The 20394-nt window shown below is 37.3% G+C and overlaps 1 protein-coding gene across 3 annotated transcripts in view; it reads left to right on the top strand.

The window, feature by feature from the left end:
- Nucleotides 1-20394, top strand: part of ADGRL4 (adhesion G protein-coupled receptor L4) — a 76778-nt gene that overhangs the window by 37875 nt on the left and 18509 nt on the right. For 2 of the 3 annotated variants that reach the window (XM_052801620.1, XM_052801619.1), the window contains exons 4-14: nucleotides 2494-2646; nucleotides 8964-9119; nucleotides 9645-9715; nucleotides 11343-11516; nucleotides 11609-11792; nucleotides 14037-14153; nucleotides 15269-15462; nucleotides 16650-16820; nucleotides 18337-18540; nucleotides 19579-19799; nucleotides 19894-19960. In XM_052801620.1, coding sequence (XP_052657580.1) covers nucleotides 2494-2646; nucleotides 8964-9119; nucleotides 9645-9715; nucleotides 11343-11516; nucleotides 11609-11792; nucleotides 14037-14153; nucleotides 15269-15462; nucleotides 16650-16820; nucleotides 18337-18540; nucleotides 19579-19799; nucleotides 19894-19960 — 1712 coding nt within the window. The remainder of the gene's footprint in view (nucleotides 1-2493; nucleotides 2647-8963; nucleotides 9120-9644; nucleotides 9716-11342; nucleotides 11517-11608; nucleotides 11793-14036; nucleotides 14154-15268; nucleotides 15463-16649; nucleotides 16821-18336; nucleotides 18541-19578; nucleotides 19800-19893; nucleotides 19961-20394) is intronic. The other variant, XM_052801621.1, reaches the window with a different exon arrangement.

Genomic DNA, 20394 nt, shown 5'->3' on the forward strand with positions numbered 1-20394 from the left:
AAAACACCAATAATCCAGTAAAGTTTATTAGGCATAATTGTAAGGAGTTAATTTATGACCATTGCATGAATCATTTTAATATTGCTTATAAACTTCTTTGACCACCTGAAAAAGGTAATATTGCTGGATTTTGAGGACTATAGTTGAGCTCCTAGAAAACAAATCCAAAACAAAAGTTCTTTCATGTAGGCTGTAGCTCTGTAGCTTTTTTCTCCTTAACTCTGTTATTCCTCTACTTTGAATGAAGTCCTGCAGTCATTGGTGTCCTACTTCTCATCTTCCGTGACTACTCTCCCATGACCTTTCCAAAGTCAACACGTACTGTTTTCTAGGATCTATAATACTTTCCTAAGAGCAAGTTTACTTGGCAGCTACAATAGGATAGTCCACTTCTTTTTGTCATGAAATGCCAGGGTCCAGGAGCAAACTGGGATTGCAAGAGCCAGACACACACAAGTAATATTCAAAGAAGTGGACCTTGTTACCAAGATTTGTAAATTGTCCTGCGGCCTGGTCTCTGCAATGCCACCTGCCAAACTAGGTTTTTCATATTCTCATGCTTTGCTTTTGAACTTGGATCAACACCACATTTTTTTCCTCCCTATCATAATTCCACTTAAACTAATTTGGTTTTGCTTTGGCATTCTTTAAGATCCAAATCATACACCTTCTCTGCTGTATTCTCATGAATACCAAAGCAGTAGAATAAATATTGTTGACGTGCGTTGGCAAAGTGCTTTTATACTTGGATTCCTTATTAAATTACATTCAATTTTAGTTATAATGAGTGTAATCCATTTGATACTGTTGACCCAAATTCCCCCGAGGAGGGCTGCAGTTCCAAATTGATATTTGCATCTCTCAGTCAACTGAGTAACATTCAGAATCATGTCAGACTTCAAATCTGAAGAAAGTCCTGTTCCAGGGTTATGCTGGGGGTTTTGACCAAGTTATATTGCAGAAAGGTATTCCTGCAACACTTTATGGCTCTTGGTGTACTTTAATATTGCCAATGCCCTAGTTTACATAACACTTTACTTATCTGTACACTATCTCTGTAAACACCTTATGAGAACACTGACCATCAGGAGAGAAGCAGCACCTTTCTGAAAGGTCCTTGGGCATGTTTTCTGAAATCATATTTCTTCTCCCTGTCACACTCCTTAATCATTCCTCTTCTGCAATAAGTTGTTACTTCTCTCCCTCTTAGAATTCTTTCCTGTCATTCATCAAGTTATGAGAACATGAGAACATTCTCATGCTTGAGAACAGGAACAAAATCCCAGTAGACTTCAGGAAGCCTTTAACTCTTTTCCTTTCTCATGATGTAGAAAATAGAGAACTCCACTCAGAGTGTCTTCTTCTTTGGAAGAGTTTCACTGATTTGTTTGTTTCAGAGGTTTGGGGTGCTTTGGGAGAAATGGGCTATTTGGAAAGATGGAATTATCAGTATTGTGAGTGTTACTCTCATTTTGATAAATAGAGCATCTGGGTAAGGAAGCTTTGGAAATTTTTCTCAAGTTTGGTCTGAAAGATATTTAACAGAGAACAGGGACCTTGGAAGATTCTGGAGAGGAAACAGTTTTATTGAGTCATTGCACTGATCAACAATACAGTTCAAAGCATGAGCTTATTATTTCGTTTGACCTTTGATCAAGCTAGCTGGATCCCCATGCTCTCAATGATAGCACATGTAGAGGCTCTGTAGAGATGAAGTAGTCTTAAAACTTGTGTATATAGTTCCTTTTTCATGTATCATTGGAGGCATGGGATTAGCCCTGTAAAATAGATCATGTAAATTTGCAGGTACAAAAATGATGACTTGCACAGCAATTGCTAAGAGGTAAAGATCAAGCCATGAATCTTGCTCATCTGTTTGTTAAGATCTTTGCGATAACTAAGAAAAAACAATATACTTGAAGACTCAGGTCAGTCAGTAGGCCAAACTTTCTAAGTTTGTTATCTGGGACTCCTGAGAAATATCACAGAAGGTCTTCAAAAACAGATTGGGGAAAAAACTGTCAGTTTAGCTATATTGATCCTACTTTGGTGTTAGGAAACAAAGCGGGTGACTTCCTGATACCCTTTTGAGCTCTGTTTTCTCTAATTCTAAATTCCCAGATGCATCCTCGGGGTGACTCTCTACCTGTAGATTTTGGGGCAGCAAAAAAATGTTGTCAAATACAACCATGGCAGAACATGTACTTGTCTCAATCCTTTATTCCAAGTGAATATCCAATTCAACCATTCACTTCAGAATCCCGCTGCTTTTCTCATTTGTTGACTCACGCAGGATGAGGGCAGAAGAGTGCTGCTGAACACCTGATTACATCCCTAGCAATGGGAAAACTATATAGACAAACATCAAGAGTGCCAGCTCAGCATTCAAAACTTATATAAATAAAATACCAGAGGCCAAATTAAGCTTTTACTTTACTGTTTTCTTCAATCGGCAAATGCAAATATATTTCTCCATAATTTATGTCTTGACAGATGATAATGAATGTGAAAATGTTACTCAGCCTTGTGGAGAGCATGCCAATTGCACAAACACTGTGGGAAGTTATTTCTGCATGTGTGTGCCTGGTTTCAAATCCAGCAATGGTCAACAAACTTTTGTACCTAATGATGGAACCTCCTGCGTGGGTAAGTTATTAATGTATGCTAGCTAGCTTTACATTGTCACTCTTCTCTTATTGCTTCTGTTAATTATAGAAACCTAGCAAAATGCTTTCAGATTTGTGAAGTTTGGAGTCAGGATATAAAATTCCCACAATTTGAACCAGTACAGACTTAATATTCCAGTTCAGGCCCACACTTCTCACTGATAACACAGCAGCTGCCATTGCTTTCAGTAACATTTCAATCTTGAATCTGCTTGCAATATTTTTAATCCACATGTCATAGTTTTAGACAATGAATATATAGTTACGGTAACACAGAAATCCCCAATCCACCTATTTATGCCACTGTTTCACTGATCTGTGAGCAAAGTGGTCATATTCTTAAGACAAAGAGAGTGACAAAGTATTCTGCATTCAGGTCGCTCCGGACCAACAAAATTCCCTATATGTTTGACCTACTATGCTCCAAATATCTTTTGTTTTGGGGCTTTGGTTGGGATATTTTTGGTAATTTTTCAGGTCTGATCAAAAGCAATGAGCAAGATCAGTAGTTATCCTACCTCCTGTGCCATCCATCAGCCTCTGTTTCTGAGGCAGTTGGATGGAACATGTTCAAGATTAGAGGGGAGGAAAAGTTCTCTGGAAAAATGTTATTTCTGAACAACTATGCAATCCTTTAGGATTTCCTTTGAATGGAAGAACTGTAACTATTTCTCTTTTTTCAAACTCCTGGTAATTTTCTCTGTATGTTGCAACAGACCTCAGGGAATGGGAAAATGAGAAATAAATCTATTGCCCTTTACACCTTTATGCTGACTGTGCCTCATTCTAGATATGTCTCCTGTGAGCTTGTGAGTGCTGACAACCTCTCTTCTTACTGCTCTTAATATCAGCGGAATGACTGCATATTAAGCCAGAAAGTGATCTAATCAACATTTCTTGCCCATTGCTCACATCCATCTAAAAGAGCTCTGCTTTATCCAGCCGCTATGAATGGTTCTTAAATTAGCTGGGATTGAGACTGTTAGCACACTGAGCTGTAAATATTCTCACCGTTTCTGGTCCAGGCTTTGATTCTTACATTATGACGTTTCCTCAGCTTCAGAAGTTTTGTCTTCAAAGTTATTTCCCTGACTGTTCTTGTGTCACTTTAGCTTTTTACCATTAGCTTGCTAATTTCTTTTTTTTTTTTTTTTGCCCTTTTTTTCTTTACTGGGCAGAGATCTTTTTTTATCCTCTACTGGGAGTTAGTTTACCACTTTTCTTCTCCTTTTTGCAAATCCATGTGGGAGGAGCTGAGAGCTTCCAAAACTCACACTGAAATAAAAAATTACCTGTAGGCACCTTTTCTCATTAAACAAGTGTACCAATTACTTTACCAAGCAGTGAGTCCTAAAGACAACCTTTTGATCCACAATTAATTTTCTACTTTATCTGTCAGGGAAACCATAATAGGATATTTTGTACCTAATGCATCTGCTGCTACAGGTAGTAGATATGACTTGCACAAAAGCAGCTGACAGTAGTGTATTGAGGGTGTACTACACACAGCTGAAGCAAACACCGAAGTTGTCACTGTAAATACAGTGCAAGTTAACCAGTACAAATTGGAGAACAGAGCTACCAAGTATCCATCCTACCCAAGTTTTTAGGGCCCCAAAATATTTTCAGGTTCTGCAAAGTCTTAAGTTTTCTCTTTAATATATGTATAATATATATGGCAGTAACTTTAAAAATACAGTGGTTGAATTTTGGAGAGTATGCCCTTATGCAACCTATTTGTTTATGCCATCAAACCTATCTGGAGTTCCCAGTGGTGCAAGTGTGGTACATCACAGTGTGTGTGCGAGTGAGTCCATTTCAAAATCCATGTGCATACGCATGTGTGTTCCTCCCCTCTTTGGATACTATACTAAACTTCCGAATACAAAGTGATTATAACTCTCGAGGTAGTGGATTAAAAGAAAACTTGCGACAACGGCCTTGGGAAATGTCAGTTCACCCTTAATCCAATCAGATTGTTGAGTTTTGAGTTGAGAGTCAGTGGTATTTCATCCATGTTATCAGGCAGGATTAGTGAAGAGATGACAATGAAAAATGCAGATAGAGGAGGAACTGGAGGTTAGGAAGGGAGAGAGAGAAAAAGAGATGGAGAAAGGAAATGGAGAAGAAAAAAAAAGAAGTGCAGAGATGTGATATTTCTGAAGATGATGTTTTTCTGCTGTCCTGAACATGAGCTATTAAAATCTATTTACTGTGTAAAAGCCATGCTTTTTCCTCAGACTTCACATTTTATTGAATGTTTGGCTTCAGATAAAAAGGTGAAATATAAACCTACTTTTTTCACCCTCGTCAACAGAGTAAAAATGTGAAAATGGCCATCTGTAAAATGGAAGTGACATCCATGCCACTCTGCCTTTTCCAGGAACATACTATTAGTTTTCTTCAGGTATTTCTGAGAGCACTGGGAAGGCACCCAGTCTCCATCACATTCTTTTCTGCGACAGGGGAGTTGTACACTGGATGGGATATGGCATTGTGCCACATTGCTAACTTTTCTTTTACCCGTGCCATTTGTAGGCTTTTTCATTTCTACTTTGTGTGCTGCTGCCTTCCACAGTATGGAGACACAGGGAGGGAACATCTAGTCCTTTGCAATTGAACTTTTCAATCACTTGCAAGCTACTAATAAGCAGAAGGTATAATGTAGACATCAAGCTGTCTTGACTGACTGGTGAAGAATCAAAGCGATGTAGGTACAATCCAGTAATTGGCAAGACCGAACATAATAACTGTTCTCAGTACTTTTAATTTAATTGGAATTTCCTTGCCTGCTGCAGTAAATGAGGAGTGACAAAGCACAGAAATAAAATAAAAGGTTATAAATCTATTTTCACACTAGCCTAAGTGGTGTTGGTGATATTATTTTTCTGATCGGAGCTATTACAAAAGCTTCAAAGTTCAGCTCCAGGATTTGTTTTGAATATTTACTAAAAGGCCAGGGCTTTTTGCAGAGCTATGTCAAATGCTCTTCTGTTTAAAAAGCTGCTGTTCTTCAACCTTTGCTCAGGAATGTTGTCTGTGAAGACTGCTCACGCAAGCCTTGGCAGCCCAGTCCCCCTCCCATAGTAGATCAAGGAGGATGGTTTGAGATCCTCACCCCAAAGCTCCAGTAAAATTGGACTGGTGAAAGCACTGACAAGCTGTTGTCCATGTGTGGTCCAACAATTGCATATTTGGTTAACTACAAAACATAAAGAAACAAAAACCTACAGCTACTGCACACAGTATTTCAAAGCAGGAACTTAAAAGTAGCATTCTTGCAACTGTCACAAATTGTTGGCTGCCCCTGACAATGTCATTGATTTAAAAGGGATATGAAGCTGATTAGTACCTTGCAAGATCAGGCATATTGCCTTTTAATTTTGTCATCCAGGAGATTTTTTTCTCCAGCAAACTGTAAATTAGATAGGCGTGATAAGGACTCATTCCATATGGACAACTCAACTGCAGAAAGTCTATTTGCATATACTCGACAGGGTGTCTCTATCAGGCTTTAAATAGCCATCCTGTTGCCAGAGATGTGCCTTGATGCTTGAGTTTCTGCTGTTGTTCTGGATATTCCTGACTTCTCATTAAAATCTCCATTACACTTAATATCTGACATAATTACAAAAGGAAGGGTAATTTGTGTGACTGCCCAATAATGACAAATAAATGACTTACCAAACTAAAGGTTCATGAAAGCAAAATATCATAATAATTTTGAAATATTTGATCAGTAAATCACATGGAAACCTGATACTTAGCAATGATAGTCTAGAAAGTATTCAAATATTTATTTATTTTTACATCATTGTAAGCTTTAACAAAGCTTGTTGTCATTTGCTGGTGTTTTAGCACCGCATTACGTGCCGAATATCTTGTTAAGATGTACACGTCCTCCTCCGTGTAGCTGACAAGGCCAAAGAAATCTTTAGTATAAGGCTGATGTGTGTTCTTGCTGTACAAACAGGTATTGTCACGGTTTTCACCCTTGCTGCTTCAATTCATTCCAAGTTTGTCTGTCTTACACAGTCACACAACAGGGCACTGACAGGCACCCACTTGTTTCAGAAAGAGCTTCATAATTTACTGATGTGAGAGGTTATTTAAATGCCAAGAGTAAGAACTTTAGCCTTATGTCTTTAAATGACAGCATTTAATTATGAGGTAGCCTGTGTGTAGCCCTATATCACGCTTTCCCCCCGCTTTTCTTCACTTGTGCCAGATTCATTGATGTATAACATGGTTAGCTCCATGAGTATGAATACTGAGGTCACAGAAACCATACAAATATGGATAATGCAAAACTTGGCTCATTAAAGAGAAACATTTGCAGTTTGGGGCATTAAATATAGAAACAAACTATTGCCCTAATGCAGATAATTATAATTTAACCTCATACTTTAAACTTCAGTGCTTGTGCCAACCCATTCAAACACGCAGCCTCCTTGGCAGCTCTCCCTGAAGAGCAGAGGTGGTTGTGCTGGGGAGGGCAAACGTGCCTCTAGCCTCACCTCTCCTTCCCGTCTGTGCCATGCGAGAGTCTGGATGGCTTTTCAGTGGGAGCTTCTGAACCTCAGGCTTAAACCACAGCATTTCAGGTACAAATCGGAGCCACTGCTCAGTGAGGAAAATAGGGATATGAAAGTGAGGTGGGACCTCAACCATCTCCTTGAACCCAAGGAAGACCTCTAGGATTACAAACAGAAGAAAGGGAGCTGGGGAATTAAGCACAAAGCAGCAAAAATTGTGTGAATGCAGAAACTGCTGGCATACTCCATTAAATGTTTAAATGCATTTTACAGTTGCCTCGTATAAAAAAAAAAAAAAAGCATTCATCTAATGATTTATGGAGGCTCTCTTGCCATTAGTAAAAAATGTTCTACGAAGTTACCAAAAATGCTGTCGAAATAGGCAGATGGCCCCCAAGTATCCTTCAGACATCTTTCTGCATTCCCTAGATATATCCACAGACAGGCAGTACATTTTTCTGGTTTTCCACAATTTCCGTTTCTCTAGCAACCTTATTTCACATACGTTATTGCTCATTTTTGTTCTACTCCTTTTTGAAAACCACCAACAATCTTGTATCAAAATAAGAGTGCAAAATTAGTTCCTATATGCTAATAGTGCATTTCCAGCCCCCTATATCTGCTTTCTGTCTGTCTGTTCTTAACACCCATCTGGCTGCACAAAGGCCTCCTATCAATTCAGGTAGCTATTCTCCTCCACTAATCAGTTAATCAGTTCCCCTTTTTCACCAATTTCTTTCCCAAATTCAGTGTCATGCCAGTTCTTAACTTAGGTTGTCTTCCTCTCTGGTTCATCTGCTCCCCACCCGCTTTACCTTTACTTTCCTTCAGTTCAGTTCTCAGGCTGTTCCTTTAAAACTGCTCACATATCACTTCTTCATTTTTCAACTCTTTTTGTCAGATATACCTGTCCCAAAGCTGTTCACTTTTTTCTCCTTTCCAGCACAGCACTTCACAGTCCATTACTTCATTCTTCAGAATTATTTGGTGTTGTTCCCAGTTTACTTTCTCCATTGAGTTATTTGATCAGCCAACCAAATAATGCAAAATAATCCCTACTCCGGCCAGAAAGTTAGTACCCAGGTCTCCTAAATTGATCAATTCATGGGTTCCCTTACCGGAATTCATCGGTTTTACTCTTGGACTGTGCCCCACCCAGTCACTGAACCTGTCTGCCTAATGGCAAATTATTTAGATGCACAAAAGCCATTTTAGGCAAATATAATTTAAATGTGGATTAAAAAAAAAGACATGCCAAGCACTTTAAAGGGCACACAGCTTAAATCTTAGATTAACGAGATGGATAGAGTGATCTTTTGTAGCATCTTTTTAAAGCTGTGACTTAAAAGAAAAGGCTGCAGTTTTCTTTCTCTTTTCTAACTGAATCATAAGGCTGAGAAAATCTATTTAGTCTAATCTCTGGAAAATGGATTTCAGATGATTTGCATCATGCCGAGCATTTTGTTATGATAGAATTAATATTTACACTCATGGTTTTAAAACATGAATGATGCAGTATTATATAGTAATAAAGGTGGTGGTATAAAAATATGATCAATTATGACTTATCCTCCTAATCCCTAAGTATTATAATTGGCAGGTGTTTTGCCATTAAGTTTGCCTTTTTAGCTTTTGCTTTTTTTTATTCCATGAAATTTTATTATGAAACTGCTTGCAGTGTGCAGGGCTATTATCAACAAAGCAGCAAGGTGTTAGTCTGTAAATACTTAATAAAAAATTCAATTTCTCACGATATTTGCAGATGTAGATGAGTGCAGCAATGAAGGAACTGTTGCCTGTGGAGATCATGCAAAATGTGAAAACGTGGATGGAGGGTTTAACTGCTCCTGTAAGGAAGGTTATCAACCATCCACAGGAAAATTGCAGTTTAAGCCAAATGATGGCACTTCCTGCCAAGGTACATGATATTATAAAGGTTTATGTGTTATTATAGAGCTACATCTTCTGAGAAACCCACCAGTGCCTCTTTATCTTCAGTTAGATTAATCAGCAAGACATGAAAAAGAGGCAAGGCAGTGGCATCTACATTTCCTGAGAATAGTATCATTTCGTAAATGTATTTTTGCTAAACAGTGTGATGAAATCCATTTGAAATGATGGTTACCTCCTCATAGTTGTCAGATCTGTACTCCTCTCTGTAAATTTAAGCTGTCTCTTAACTTCACCAGTGGAAGTCCCAAGGAAAGGGGCCAAACCTTATACCCGAGTAAAACAAAAGCTCAGAGTCCAATCCAGTGCTGTAACTTTGGCCAAGATAAAGTCTTAGTAGTTGAAGCCTGAGAATGGAGTGCTGCATCCTATATGCACACATTCAGAATGCTGGTGGTTTGGGGAATTACTTAGACAAGAGCTCTTACAATGAGTATATATTGAATATTGAATAAACTGCAATATATAATTAGTTTCTTTTTAATTTCTACAGAAAATCCGAAGGCCAAGTGTGCATTATACAAAGACTGTATAACTGAACATATTAATAGAACTTTAGCTGGAGTAAGTAGCATTGGTTTATAGATTAATTTCCAAATCCTTTAATTGTTTCTGTTTGAAACTGTTATTTCAAATATAATAGTTCTTAAGGAGCTTTTAACAAATGCTTAAAGCACACAATTGAACTTAAGCATGTTTACAGAAGTCTTTTTAATAATTTCAAATTATTTGAACTGGGTTGTATGTTCAAATCATGATAATAACTTGCTGGGAATCTGTGTGTTCTGTTTCCAGCGAAGTGAGTCATGATGCATGAAAAATTCAGAAGTGTGGTAATCACTCAACTGTTTCTGTAATTTCTGAAGTTACACACTGCTGCATTTACTGATGTGCAACTACTTGCTTGTTCAGAGTGAAAGGCAGCAAGATAGCTTACAAAAGTAATGTCAACAAGTGACAGAGTAGAAATTGGAGCAATAACATCCTGGTATACTAGTATATTTGTTCCTCAAAGCATAGTATGCAAACTGGTACAGAATTTATAGACTCAAAGTCTCTGGACTCAAGATTTTTTTTCACTAGAAGCAGAGATTCCTGAAGAAAATTTAAAAAATATTAATGAATTTGCTATTCATTAGTCTACAGCTATAGTATTGTCTAATTTAAAAGGATAAATGAAACATAAGCATAAAGAAATTAAAACCAATTGTATATGTTTGCATTTTATATTAAGCAGTTTGCCAGTTACGAGATTCAGAAAGATAATAATTTAAAGGTTTTTATTAACCTAGTGTGAGATATACATTGTATTAACATGCTTTCTATGTTAACCTGCAATGTAATACATTATATTAAATATAATACATGCTTACCACATTTACGTGCAAAGACATTCTAAATGCCACAGCAGAGTCTTAGAGTGAGATTTTTTTTTAAATATGTAGTCAAACTAAACTTAAATCAAAGTAATAAGTCAAAATACTTCAATTTTCTGTAACTACCAACATGTCAGATTTTAGCCTAGTTTTTAGCCTGTGTTCAAGTTCTGTTCAGCTGCAGTCAAAGATGAAGCAAGCCCCATAAAAGCTGTTCAGCAGTAGAGACTACGGATCTTACAAAATCAGGTGTTGGGGTTTCTTTGATGGATAAAATCTCATTAGATTTCAGTATTGTGAAGTAAGAATTCTTCTCTTGTTCAGCCATGAGACTGAAACTTGCAATCTTAATCTTCATCTCGCCCTCTCTAGCCTATTACTTTTTAAACTGATTGTTTTATGTAGGTGCATTTAGCAGTTCATAAACTGAAGCAGTGAAGGTGAAATAGGCAGTACAGTTTCACTAAACTACATGCTTTATAATCTGCATTTGAAAAAAAACAACCACAAAATGTACAAATACTGCCCATCTGCTCCCACCTCTTCAGCTAAAATTTCATAGGAAAGAATCAACGGAGTAACCATATGACTTTTTTTTTAAACATAGTTGCTTGTTAGGGTTGTACCACACATATGTAACACCATTACTTTATAGGCCAACCTGTTGATTTAAATAGCACCTCTTCTTATGCACAAGCATCTTAAGAGCCAGTATGTTAATTCACAGAAATCAGTCATTTGCACTGGGTTTACTTTCACTTGCAGAAATGTGACTTTACTTGTTTCATTAAGATGTGAGTTCTTGTATTTTTCAGATTAGTTATTTAAAAACACCCCTGGAGATGCTGCAAGACATCAATAAAAATACTTTGGGACCGCTTTTACCTGTAGATGTGATTTCATATGTTGAAGCATTATCTTACTCATCGTTGAATACCATGCATTACTCTGTTTCTGACAATGAAGCACTTTGTAATACAACCATTAACGTGAGTGGATCAAGCCTTAAAGTTGTGGAGGTTTTTCTTATTTTACATATAGCGTATGACTCTTTCGCTTAAACGTATTCTTTTATTTACAGGTTTTGATTAACACTGTGAACAATTTTTTACAAAAAGACAAAATTGCAGTCTGGGAAGCTCTTCCTGTAGATAACCAAAGACGGAGCCTGACTAAGCTGCTGCATACTGCAGAACAAGCGACGCTTCTCATGTCACAGAACTTCAAAAAGACAACACAGCTAGATGTTAACGCAAGTGACATAGGTAAGATAAAGAAAATTAATCTAAGGTATACTTTAGATGTGGATTACACTGAGGAGCTTTTCAGCACAATTATGAAGATTAGAAATGGTGTTATGTGAAACACACAGGTGTTAATTTGTATGAGTTTCATAACTAACACCTGACTTTCAGTGTAGGTATCATAATTTTCAAAGATTGAACATTTGAGCCCAGAGCCCAGAAAAAACTTGAGAGGCTGTGGGAAGTTGTCTTTTCAGATTCTCTTTCAATCTCTCATTATAGTCACACTGTCACAGTGAATCTGGATTCACCTTCCATGCACAAAATTATCCTGTGCATCTTGTATTCATAAAAACCATTAGTGGAATGAAATTTGGATTTGCTCTATACAGATTTTTTACTCTTTTTGGTTCAGTGAAGATATTGTAAATGAACTTGGAATAAGGATTGTACCTAGTGAGTCTGATCTTGAGTGGCTTTATTTTCAGAGAAATCTCTCATTTTAAGAGGAATTTCAGAGGAGGAGAATTGGTTAGTCTCAGCTGCACCATTTTGCTCTCCTACCTTCTCGCTGTGTGCTAGTGTCTTCACACCAACTCCTGCTGATTTTCCTGTGGTAATAATGGTTTTACCATTCCTTCAATGGGAGCAGAGTAAGGCTATACCAGCCACTTTTGAAAATCTTAATAAAGCATTGCTGATTCCTTTGGCAATGGCCACTCTTTCATCTTTATTTTTCTGAATGTACCCAAACCGTATGTGACCTGACTTCTTATTTTAGATTCAGTACAGTCCTTCAGTGCCTCTTACTGGTTTGCCATTTTATAAAATGACTTGACGAGAAAGATTCCTCCTTTGGTCCCGAGGCAGGTGAAACCACCTGTTCTTCCCTCACCATTCTGAACCTAAATCAGCAAGAGTGATGAAAAAATAGGGAGGGATTTGTTCCATGACATAAACTCTGTAGAAGCAGATTTATGTTAGTGCAGAGTACCTCTGGGTCTGCAGCAGATCCAGAGTGGAGCCAGGAGCTGGCCGTGAAGCCCCTGTCCCCCCAGCCACCTTGGCTGAAAGCAGAGGCTCTCGTGGCCACAGAGCTGAAGCCATGCAGGTTGAGAAGAGAGGTTTTGGGTGCAGCCTCCGGTGGCAGTGTAGATGTCAGTCAGACCAAGGTGACAAAAAAAGCTGATAAAGAGAACGGGGAGGAATTGCCATGTTGAAAGGTCGATGATTTTTTACCTTGCTTTTGTTCTAAAATGGGAAACTGTATGAGCTCTTTTCCAGATGGGCCCCAAACACTAAAATTTTTTGTTATTGTTTTTCAGCATGAGTATGTTTCCCACAGGGCTCATGTGTGCCCCACACATCTATTTCGGGACAAGACCTACAACATTACCCCTCTTTCTCCACTGTTTTTTATGGTGCAAACTCTTGAACTACAAGCTTTTCAAAACTCCAGCCACAGAAAAGTATTTCTTACATCCTGACAAACATTTTTCTGACAGCTGGTCTATTGAATAGCTCATATTATTTTTGTGTGCTGTGCTATAAACAATGCAGATGGTCTAGCTTAGTGATATTCCTCCATCAGTCAAGTTTTAGATTTGTTTGTTGTTGTTTTGTTTTGTTTTTTAAAAAAGGCCTGATTGACTTTTTTTTGTTCCCATCCTGGGTGATTGAAACTCAACACTATAATGAAGCAAGTAAAGAGCTCAATGTCCTCTAATGTAGTTTTTGTCCTGAGGGGTGATGCTTGTTTGTTTGCTTTTTGACAAGACACATCATTATTTCATGGTGCAATGTGCATTTGGTAGCATGGATAGATAACTATAAAATATATACTCTTCAAAAATTGGCTTTTATCAAATGTTACTATTCAGTAGAGAATTTTATGCTTTGCTTTTTATAATTGTGATTTGTGGTCCCTTTCAGAAATGCATTTTTAATAAAGCAATAGCTCTTCCTAAAGTAACCTACATTGTTCTTTCCAGTGCCTAATTTAATGCAAGGTAAATAAAAGACTATATTTTTCATGGAAACAGTAAAAAGTATGAGAGCAAAATGTAGGCATGAAAATAACAAAACATAGAGGATTAAGCAAACACGCTATATTAATAGCATTTTTCTTGAAATATTTGGCACAGTGATGTATTCTTAAAATTCGCGGTAATTATGCAATCCAATAGCACATTTATTAACCCAACTGTAAATTATGGTAGACCGTAATGGAACTGTGATTTGTACAGTATTTTTCTTCTTTTGCAGCACTTAAGGTTTTTGCTTTTGATTCACACCACATGAAACACATTCACCCTCATGTATACACAGGGGGAGATTACATAAAGATCTCTCCAAAGAAGAGAGAGGAATCTCATCCTAATGGTAAGAAACAAAGGTTAGAGAGTAGGTGGGCTAATAAACACCTTGGATAGACTTGTTCCCGCTAGTAAATAACTATATGTGCAGTTTACCAAGACTGAGCTTCAGCCCTGCTAACTACAGAGAAGTCAAGGTATTTTTATCACCATCTCTCCTACCCCTTTATTGTCTCAGGACTGATATTTCTAACATCTCTAGTAGCACAGTGAGTATCCGGTGAGTTTTGACACTGGATATTGGTACCAAAGACCTGAGCCTTAGCCTTTTTCTCAGCTATAGATCTGATGTGTGACTTTGGACTGGGCCCTTTAACTCTCTGTGTTGCTCCTCCTCCACAAATTGGTGCATCTTTTCTATTTAGAGAGTAGCTCACTGGGGCGAGAACATGGATTCTTCAGTACCAAAACCAGCAGGGCCCAGATCTTGGCTTGGACCTCAGAGTGCTACAGAAATGGCTTACAAGTACTGTCATCACTAAAAATAAATAAATGTGTTTAAACAGCTCTGGAATTTAACCACCTAACCTAATAAACAGAAAAGATTTTTTAAATCTTAATCTTCCAGCTAATCTGAATCTCACCACCTATCAGTACTTAAAAATGCAGTTTATCTTGGTACCAGGGAGAAAAATCATGACATTTTTTCAGATCAGCATTGCATCCTAAAATGCCTTTTGCTTTCTTTTTTCCTATGTGTCTTCCTTCCTGGCTCCACTGTAATGGAAGTCAAAGCAAGACAGGTACTTCAGAGAGGCCCAGTATTTACCTCAGGCCTGAGCCATTTTAGTTTATGAGACCTGACACCACATGTGTAGCCAAATGCAGAACAGCAGCAAGCATACATTACTCTAGAAAAAATATATATGCATATATCTAATTAGAATTTCCAATGCGAACTCACATTTTTATTTCTAATGGCAGTTCTATTGTTTTAAATAAAGCTATATTTCATTGTCTCTAAAACATTTTTATAAGTATTCCACAAAGATTCCATCTGTTTTGCATATTTTATGCAATAGCAGTAATAATGTCTATTGTTTATTGTTTCCTTAACGTCTTCAATTTTGTTCTTCTATAAGAAACCCACAAACTACTAAACATGGTCTGTTTGATTGATAGGCACCGTTGCAGTTGTCTTTCTGCGGTATAGCAATATTGGTTCTTTGTTTTCATCGCCTAAAAACCGCTCCTCGAAAGATACTTCAGAGCAGAGACAGACAGTAAGCTCATCAGTTATAGCTGTTGCAATTAGCTCAAATCCACCTACACTCTATGAGCTTGAGAAAATAGCATTTACCTTAAAGTATGCCAAGGTAAGGGGTTTTTTTATTATCAACTTCAAATAAAACAAAACAATAGATAATCATTTTATGTGATGCAACCATACCTGTAGTGTATGATATATTGAGACATAATTCTGTTGTTTGCTGATATGAGTTTGTCATCGATTTCTCTAATAAGATTAATCTTAAATGTGACAGCCTAAGTGCAAAATACTAAATATGATACAGCTGAAAATTTCTATGGCACTAAAGCAAGGGCAACAATGCCATCTTTGCTGGGTTGTAGTATGAATAAAATGTAGATGCCTGAACCAGAGAATATTACAGGATCTTGACTATTCTGTATTTGGGGGGGGGGGGGGTGTCTGAAAGCTTATCAGATGGTTAAGCATGTAAATATGAAATATGAGCACATTTATTTAAAACTGGGAGGTTTACTTCCAGTATATACAGATGTTGCTGACTTCACTTGCATGTGAAGAATCACCTTACATGGCACAAAGAATTATCAGAAACATAACAAGAAAGTGACTCTGTAGGGAGGTGGGCAGTAGGACAAGGTGTTAACCTTGGTTATGCAGCTTTTAAATTTGTTACTTGCCTTCTAATATTTGAGCTAGAGATCATCTTTATATAAATTTGCATATATTTATACAGCCTGTAGTACAGCGGGGACCTTATTTTTGACTAGTGTTAGTAAGCACTAACTGCAATAAATAATACTAATGGTCTTATTCATTGCTGTCCTCACACCTGATACAGCAGGTGTGATATGACCCTGGCTTTATCCCAGATTACTTTGTAAAATGCACAGAATAAGTCACAGTTTTTACCTGCTCATTTGGAAGGGACTATAAGCAGGACAAGCAATGTGGCTGTAACCTTGGGGTTTAGTCCATGTTCAGCAGGTGCAGGTGTATATATATCAATGTTTTCAGTAAGTAAAAATTCCAACACCTTTGCAAATGCCAGAAGGATTCAGTAATCTGATTAGCCTACGTGTTTGGTGGGGTGTTAGCTGTGTGGATAAAATACTTCCATCCCCAGCTATGTTTTAATTGCTTGGAATAGGCCATGCAGAATGTGCTTTTTGTTTCCCAACCTTCCAATGGTAACAAGCAATTTTTAATGAATTGCGCTGGCTAACGTAAGAAAGGTCTCTTGATGGGAAATATCCTGCCTTTTGCCGTCAGTAAAACATCTTGTTTCTGTTCCAGACTGCAGATAAAGATATTAAATGTGCGTTTTGGAACTACTCAGCAGACACAATGAATGGCAACTGGGCTACAGAAGGCTGTGAGCTGACACATTCCAACTCCACTCATATCTCATGCAAATGTAATCATCTGACTCATTTTGCTGTTTTGATGTCCTCAGGTGGCTCTGTTGTAAGTGCTATTTTAATTTAGTGTTTTACCTGACACCTTCTCCTGTCTTCATTCCTTATGTTTTTATTTCAGTGCAACTTACGTACTTTTCCCCCTTTAGGTTGTCTCTTGTTTTTGTTCAGCAAACACACAATTTATTGTGCACAGAGCAAACAAAATTCCTCCCATATGTGTTTGAATTTCCTTATGTCCTTTCTGCAGTATTACAGAGCAGTGATGCAGCAAAGTATCTTGTTCCAAATACACAGTCTGTTGTGCTTATTTTTGGTGCATTGCTTTTAATTTTAAATCCCACTTTAAGGCTGCTGTGGGATTTAACTGGCATTCATTGGTGGTCAGTAACCATATGGCCCTGAATTTCTCTCTCACAAAACTTTGCCACCCATTTGTCTAACCTTGGCATCTAAAAATCTGCTTTAAATTCTCTCCTGAGAGTTTGCAACAGCATAATCAATTTGATGGTTATGACTATTAAATACGGACACTCATGACCAGCACAAAAGTGAGAATGACCACTCAATTTATGTCCTTCTTATCTTAAGGAGCCCCATAGATTTCCAGGGTCTATGTGGGGATCTGCAGGAGCTCAGGTCCCGCCTCAGGAGGCAGCCTCATAAGGTATCGGAACCGACAGCAAGCAGAATATTAGCATGAATATACTGTATTGAGACAGTTCTCTCACACTGTGAATTTCATGCTGGTAGAGGCTGTTTCCTGGTTGCTAAATAGCATCCTAAGTCTTCAGTTCAAATTTAAAACCTTTGCAGGTACTTATATAGTTATTTTGAAAAGGAAGGCTGGGAGGAGAATAATCTCTTGTCCTTTATTTAGGAAAAAAAAATACTTAGATATATTTTGTGGTCAGATGAATACTATCCTTATGCTGATGCACAGTCATGTATTTCAGAGATTCTTTGTGCAAATACCAAGCAGCAAATGTAACTGTATTCCTATACAGAGAATATGCACATCCAGTATTAAAATAGCCTGTGTTTCTTTGGAGAATGTTCATGTTACATATCTGGAATAGCGTTTGTTTGAAGTGATTGTTATTTCAGAGTCTTGTTTTGATCATGTTGCAAATTCAGTAAGACGGTTATTCAATTTTGCTTATCTATGTCACTGCTGTGATAAGTCCTTTTATATTAGAAAATGTTCATATCATATTAATATATGTCCTACTGCCAGTGCATTTGTCATTTGCTAAAATGATCTGATTTTTAAAATCATATTAGGAGATACTGATGTTAATAAAAAGTTTTGTTAAGAAATATCAGAAAATGCAAAAGCAGGAATATATACAGTTCATTGCTAATTTCCCCTAGAATTATATCTGTCTCACAAAAAAACCAATACTTTTTAGATTATCCAAAGTGTACATTTGCAGTGAAATTCTACAAACAGTTTTGATTAATATTTTGTAGAAAAGAAGAAAAGAATTGTATTATAGAATGAGGTCTTTCTTGAGGAGGTACAAAGCTATTCTTTTAAATATTATATTATAATTTTCCCCCAGGGTGTTACAAACTATAACATTCTTACAAGAATCACTCAGCTAGGAATAATTATTTCGTTGATTTGCCTCTCCATGTGCATTTTTACATTCTGGTTCTTCAGTGAAATTCAAAGCACTAGAACGACAATTCACAAAAACCTCTGCTGCAGCCTTTTCCTGGCAGAACTTATTTTTCTGATTGGAATTAATATGAACAGTAATAAGGTGGGTAGTTTTCACTTATGTCTCGATTTTGTGTTGCAAAGTAAATATATAGCATAAGATATGATCTTCCATCTACTTCCAGTATTTCCTAGTATTAATATGAACATTCTAGTGATGCTGACTTCCCAGTCTAGTACCAGGAAATATAAAATGATCATTTAAAGAAGTAGGGCCTTCATCTGAGCTGGTCTATATTGACTTTGCTCCATGGGTTTCATTTAAACTTTGTCACCTTAACCAAAACCGTGGTCTCAATGTGTTTAGCATTTTCACTTTTCACTTCTGTTTGAATGTTGTACGAAGCCACATTGGTGGCTCTCTGGGTGACAATTTTCCCTAAAAGCCAGGCCAGAGCTTCAGTCCCAAGCTGGCATTTAAGATACTGTGCTGTTGGCTGGAGGACCCCTTTCCTTTCTACATGTAAGGTCTTGACCTGTCCCTGTTGCTTTTCATACAAGTTGGGCTGTTGATTTTTGCATCTCAGATTAGTTTTAGGAAATTAAATTATGCATAAACTATCAAAAAACATCTACTATAAGTAGCTGAATAAGATATAAAATTACTTCAAAAAATACGAGCTGCTATCCCTGAGGCAGCACTCCAGTATTGATTGATTGAGAAACATCGTTTTACAAACACTTTGTAGTAACAAAAGTTATTTCGGAAATAATTCCTTGTGATGCCTAATTACATCGTATCAAAATCATAAAAATGAACTTTGTCTAGATCAGAAAAGCATATAGACTACTCAGCTGTAACTATGGGATCAACCTTGTCAATTTGTTTATACCGTTTTTCTGGGAAGACGTGGACCAATTTTAAAAGTTGAATGTAGTCTCTTTATTTTACCAGCTGCTACAGAAAACACTAATGAACAAGTGTGCTCGTGGGTGCAGACCAAGTTCTTGTCAGTCAACATTACATCTGGGCTGCTGGACCACCACTTTAGAGTTACTACGTTGCTGTGCATATGCTGTTATGTTAACAGAGATGTATTAATAAAATTATGACTCTTGCTTTCTCTGATTGAATTTCTAGCTCTTCTGTTCGATTACTGCTGGATTACTCCATTATTTCCTTCTAGCTGCTTTTGCGTGGATGTGCATCGAAGGTATTCACCTCTACCTTATAGTTGTGGGAGTCATCTACAACAAGGGTTTCTTGCACAAGAATTTCTATGTCTTTGGCTATGTCAGTCCAGCCGTGGTCGTTGGAATCTCCGCTGCACTGGGATACAAGTACTATGGCACCACAGAGGTGTAAGTCGCTGTTTCTGTGTCCAAACCACTGTACATAAGGATGCAATAGTCACAATAGCACATTTCAAGGCATTTTCTGCTGTTTACTTTTCAGATGTTGGCTCAGCACGAAGAATAACTTTATATGGAGTTTTATAGGACCAGCATGTCTAATAATTCTTGTAAGTATAATTTTCATTTTTTATTGTAGTACATAAAACTGATAATAAAAGGTGTTTAATAATCACCCACCCATTGCCAGCATAGCTGTGAGTGCTAATTATAGGGCAGAATTGGCTAATTTAGATCTTTTTATAGTGTCTCTAAATTATTTATATGCTGTACTTCTAAATACTTTACTAGCCTGAAAAATGAATGTTTGACAAAAAAAGCTCAATATAAGATCAGAGCTTTTTTTCTTACTTTCTTTCTTTTATCCCAATGGTTTGAGAAATTCTGTGAAGCATTTCTGCTTTTTAAGAAGTATGTTGTTGGCATCTCAGCATGGCTCAGCAGGTGGTGTACACAGACACTATCCTAGCAGACAGATAATCTGGTTTTTCAAATGTTGTGTGACTTAATCTCTTATCAGTGATCGGTCATCTTTGTGAGATTA

Source organism: Harpia harpyja, chromosome 11, assembly GCF_026419915.1.
Source record: "Harpia harpyja isolate bHarHar1 chromosome 11, bHarHar1 primary haplotype, whole genome shotgun sequence".
In the NCBI taxonomy this organism is placed as follows: domain Eukaryota; kingdom Metazoa; phylum Chordata; class Aves; order Accipitriformes; family Accipitridae; genus Harpia; species Harpia harpyja.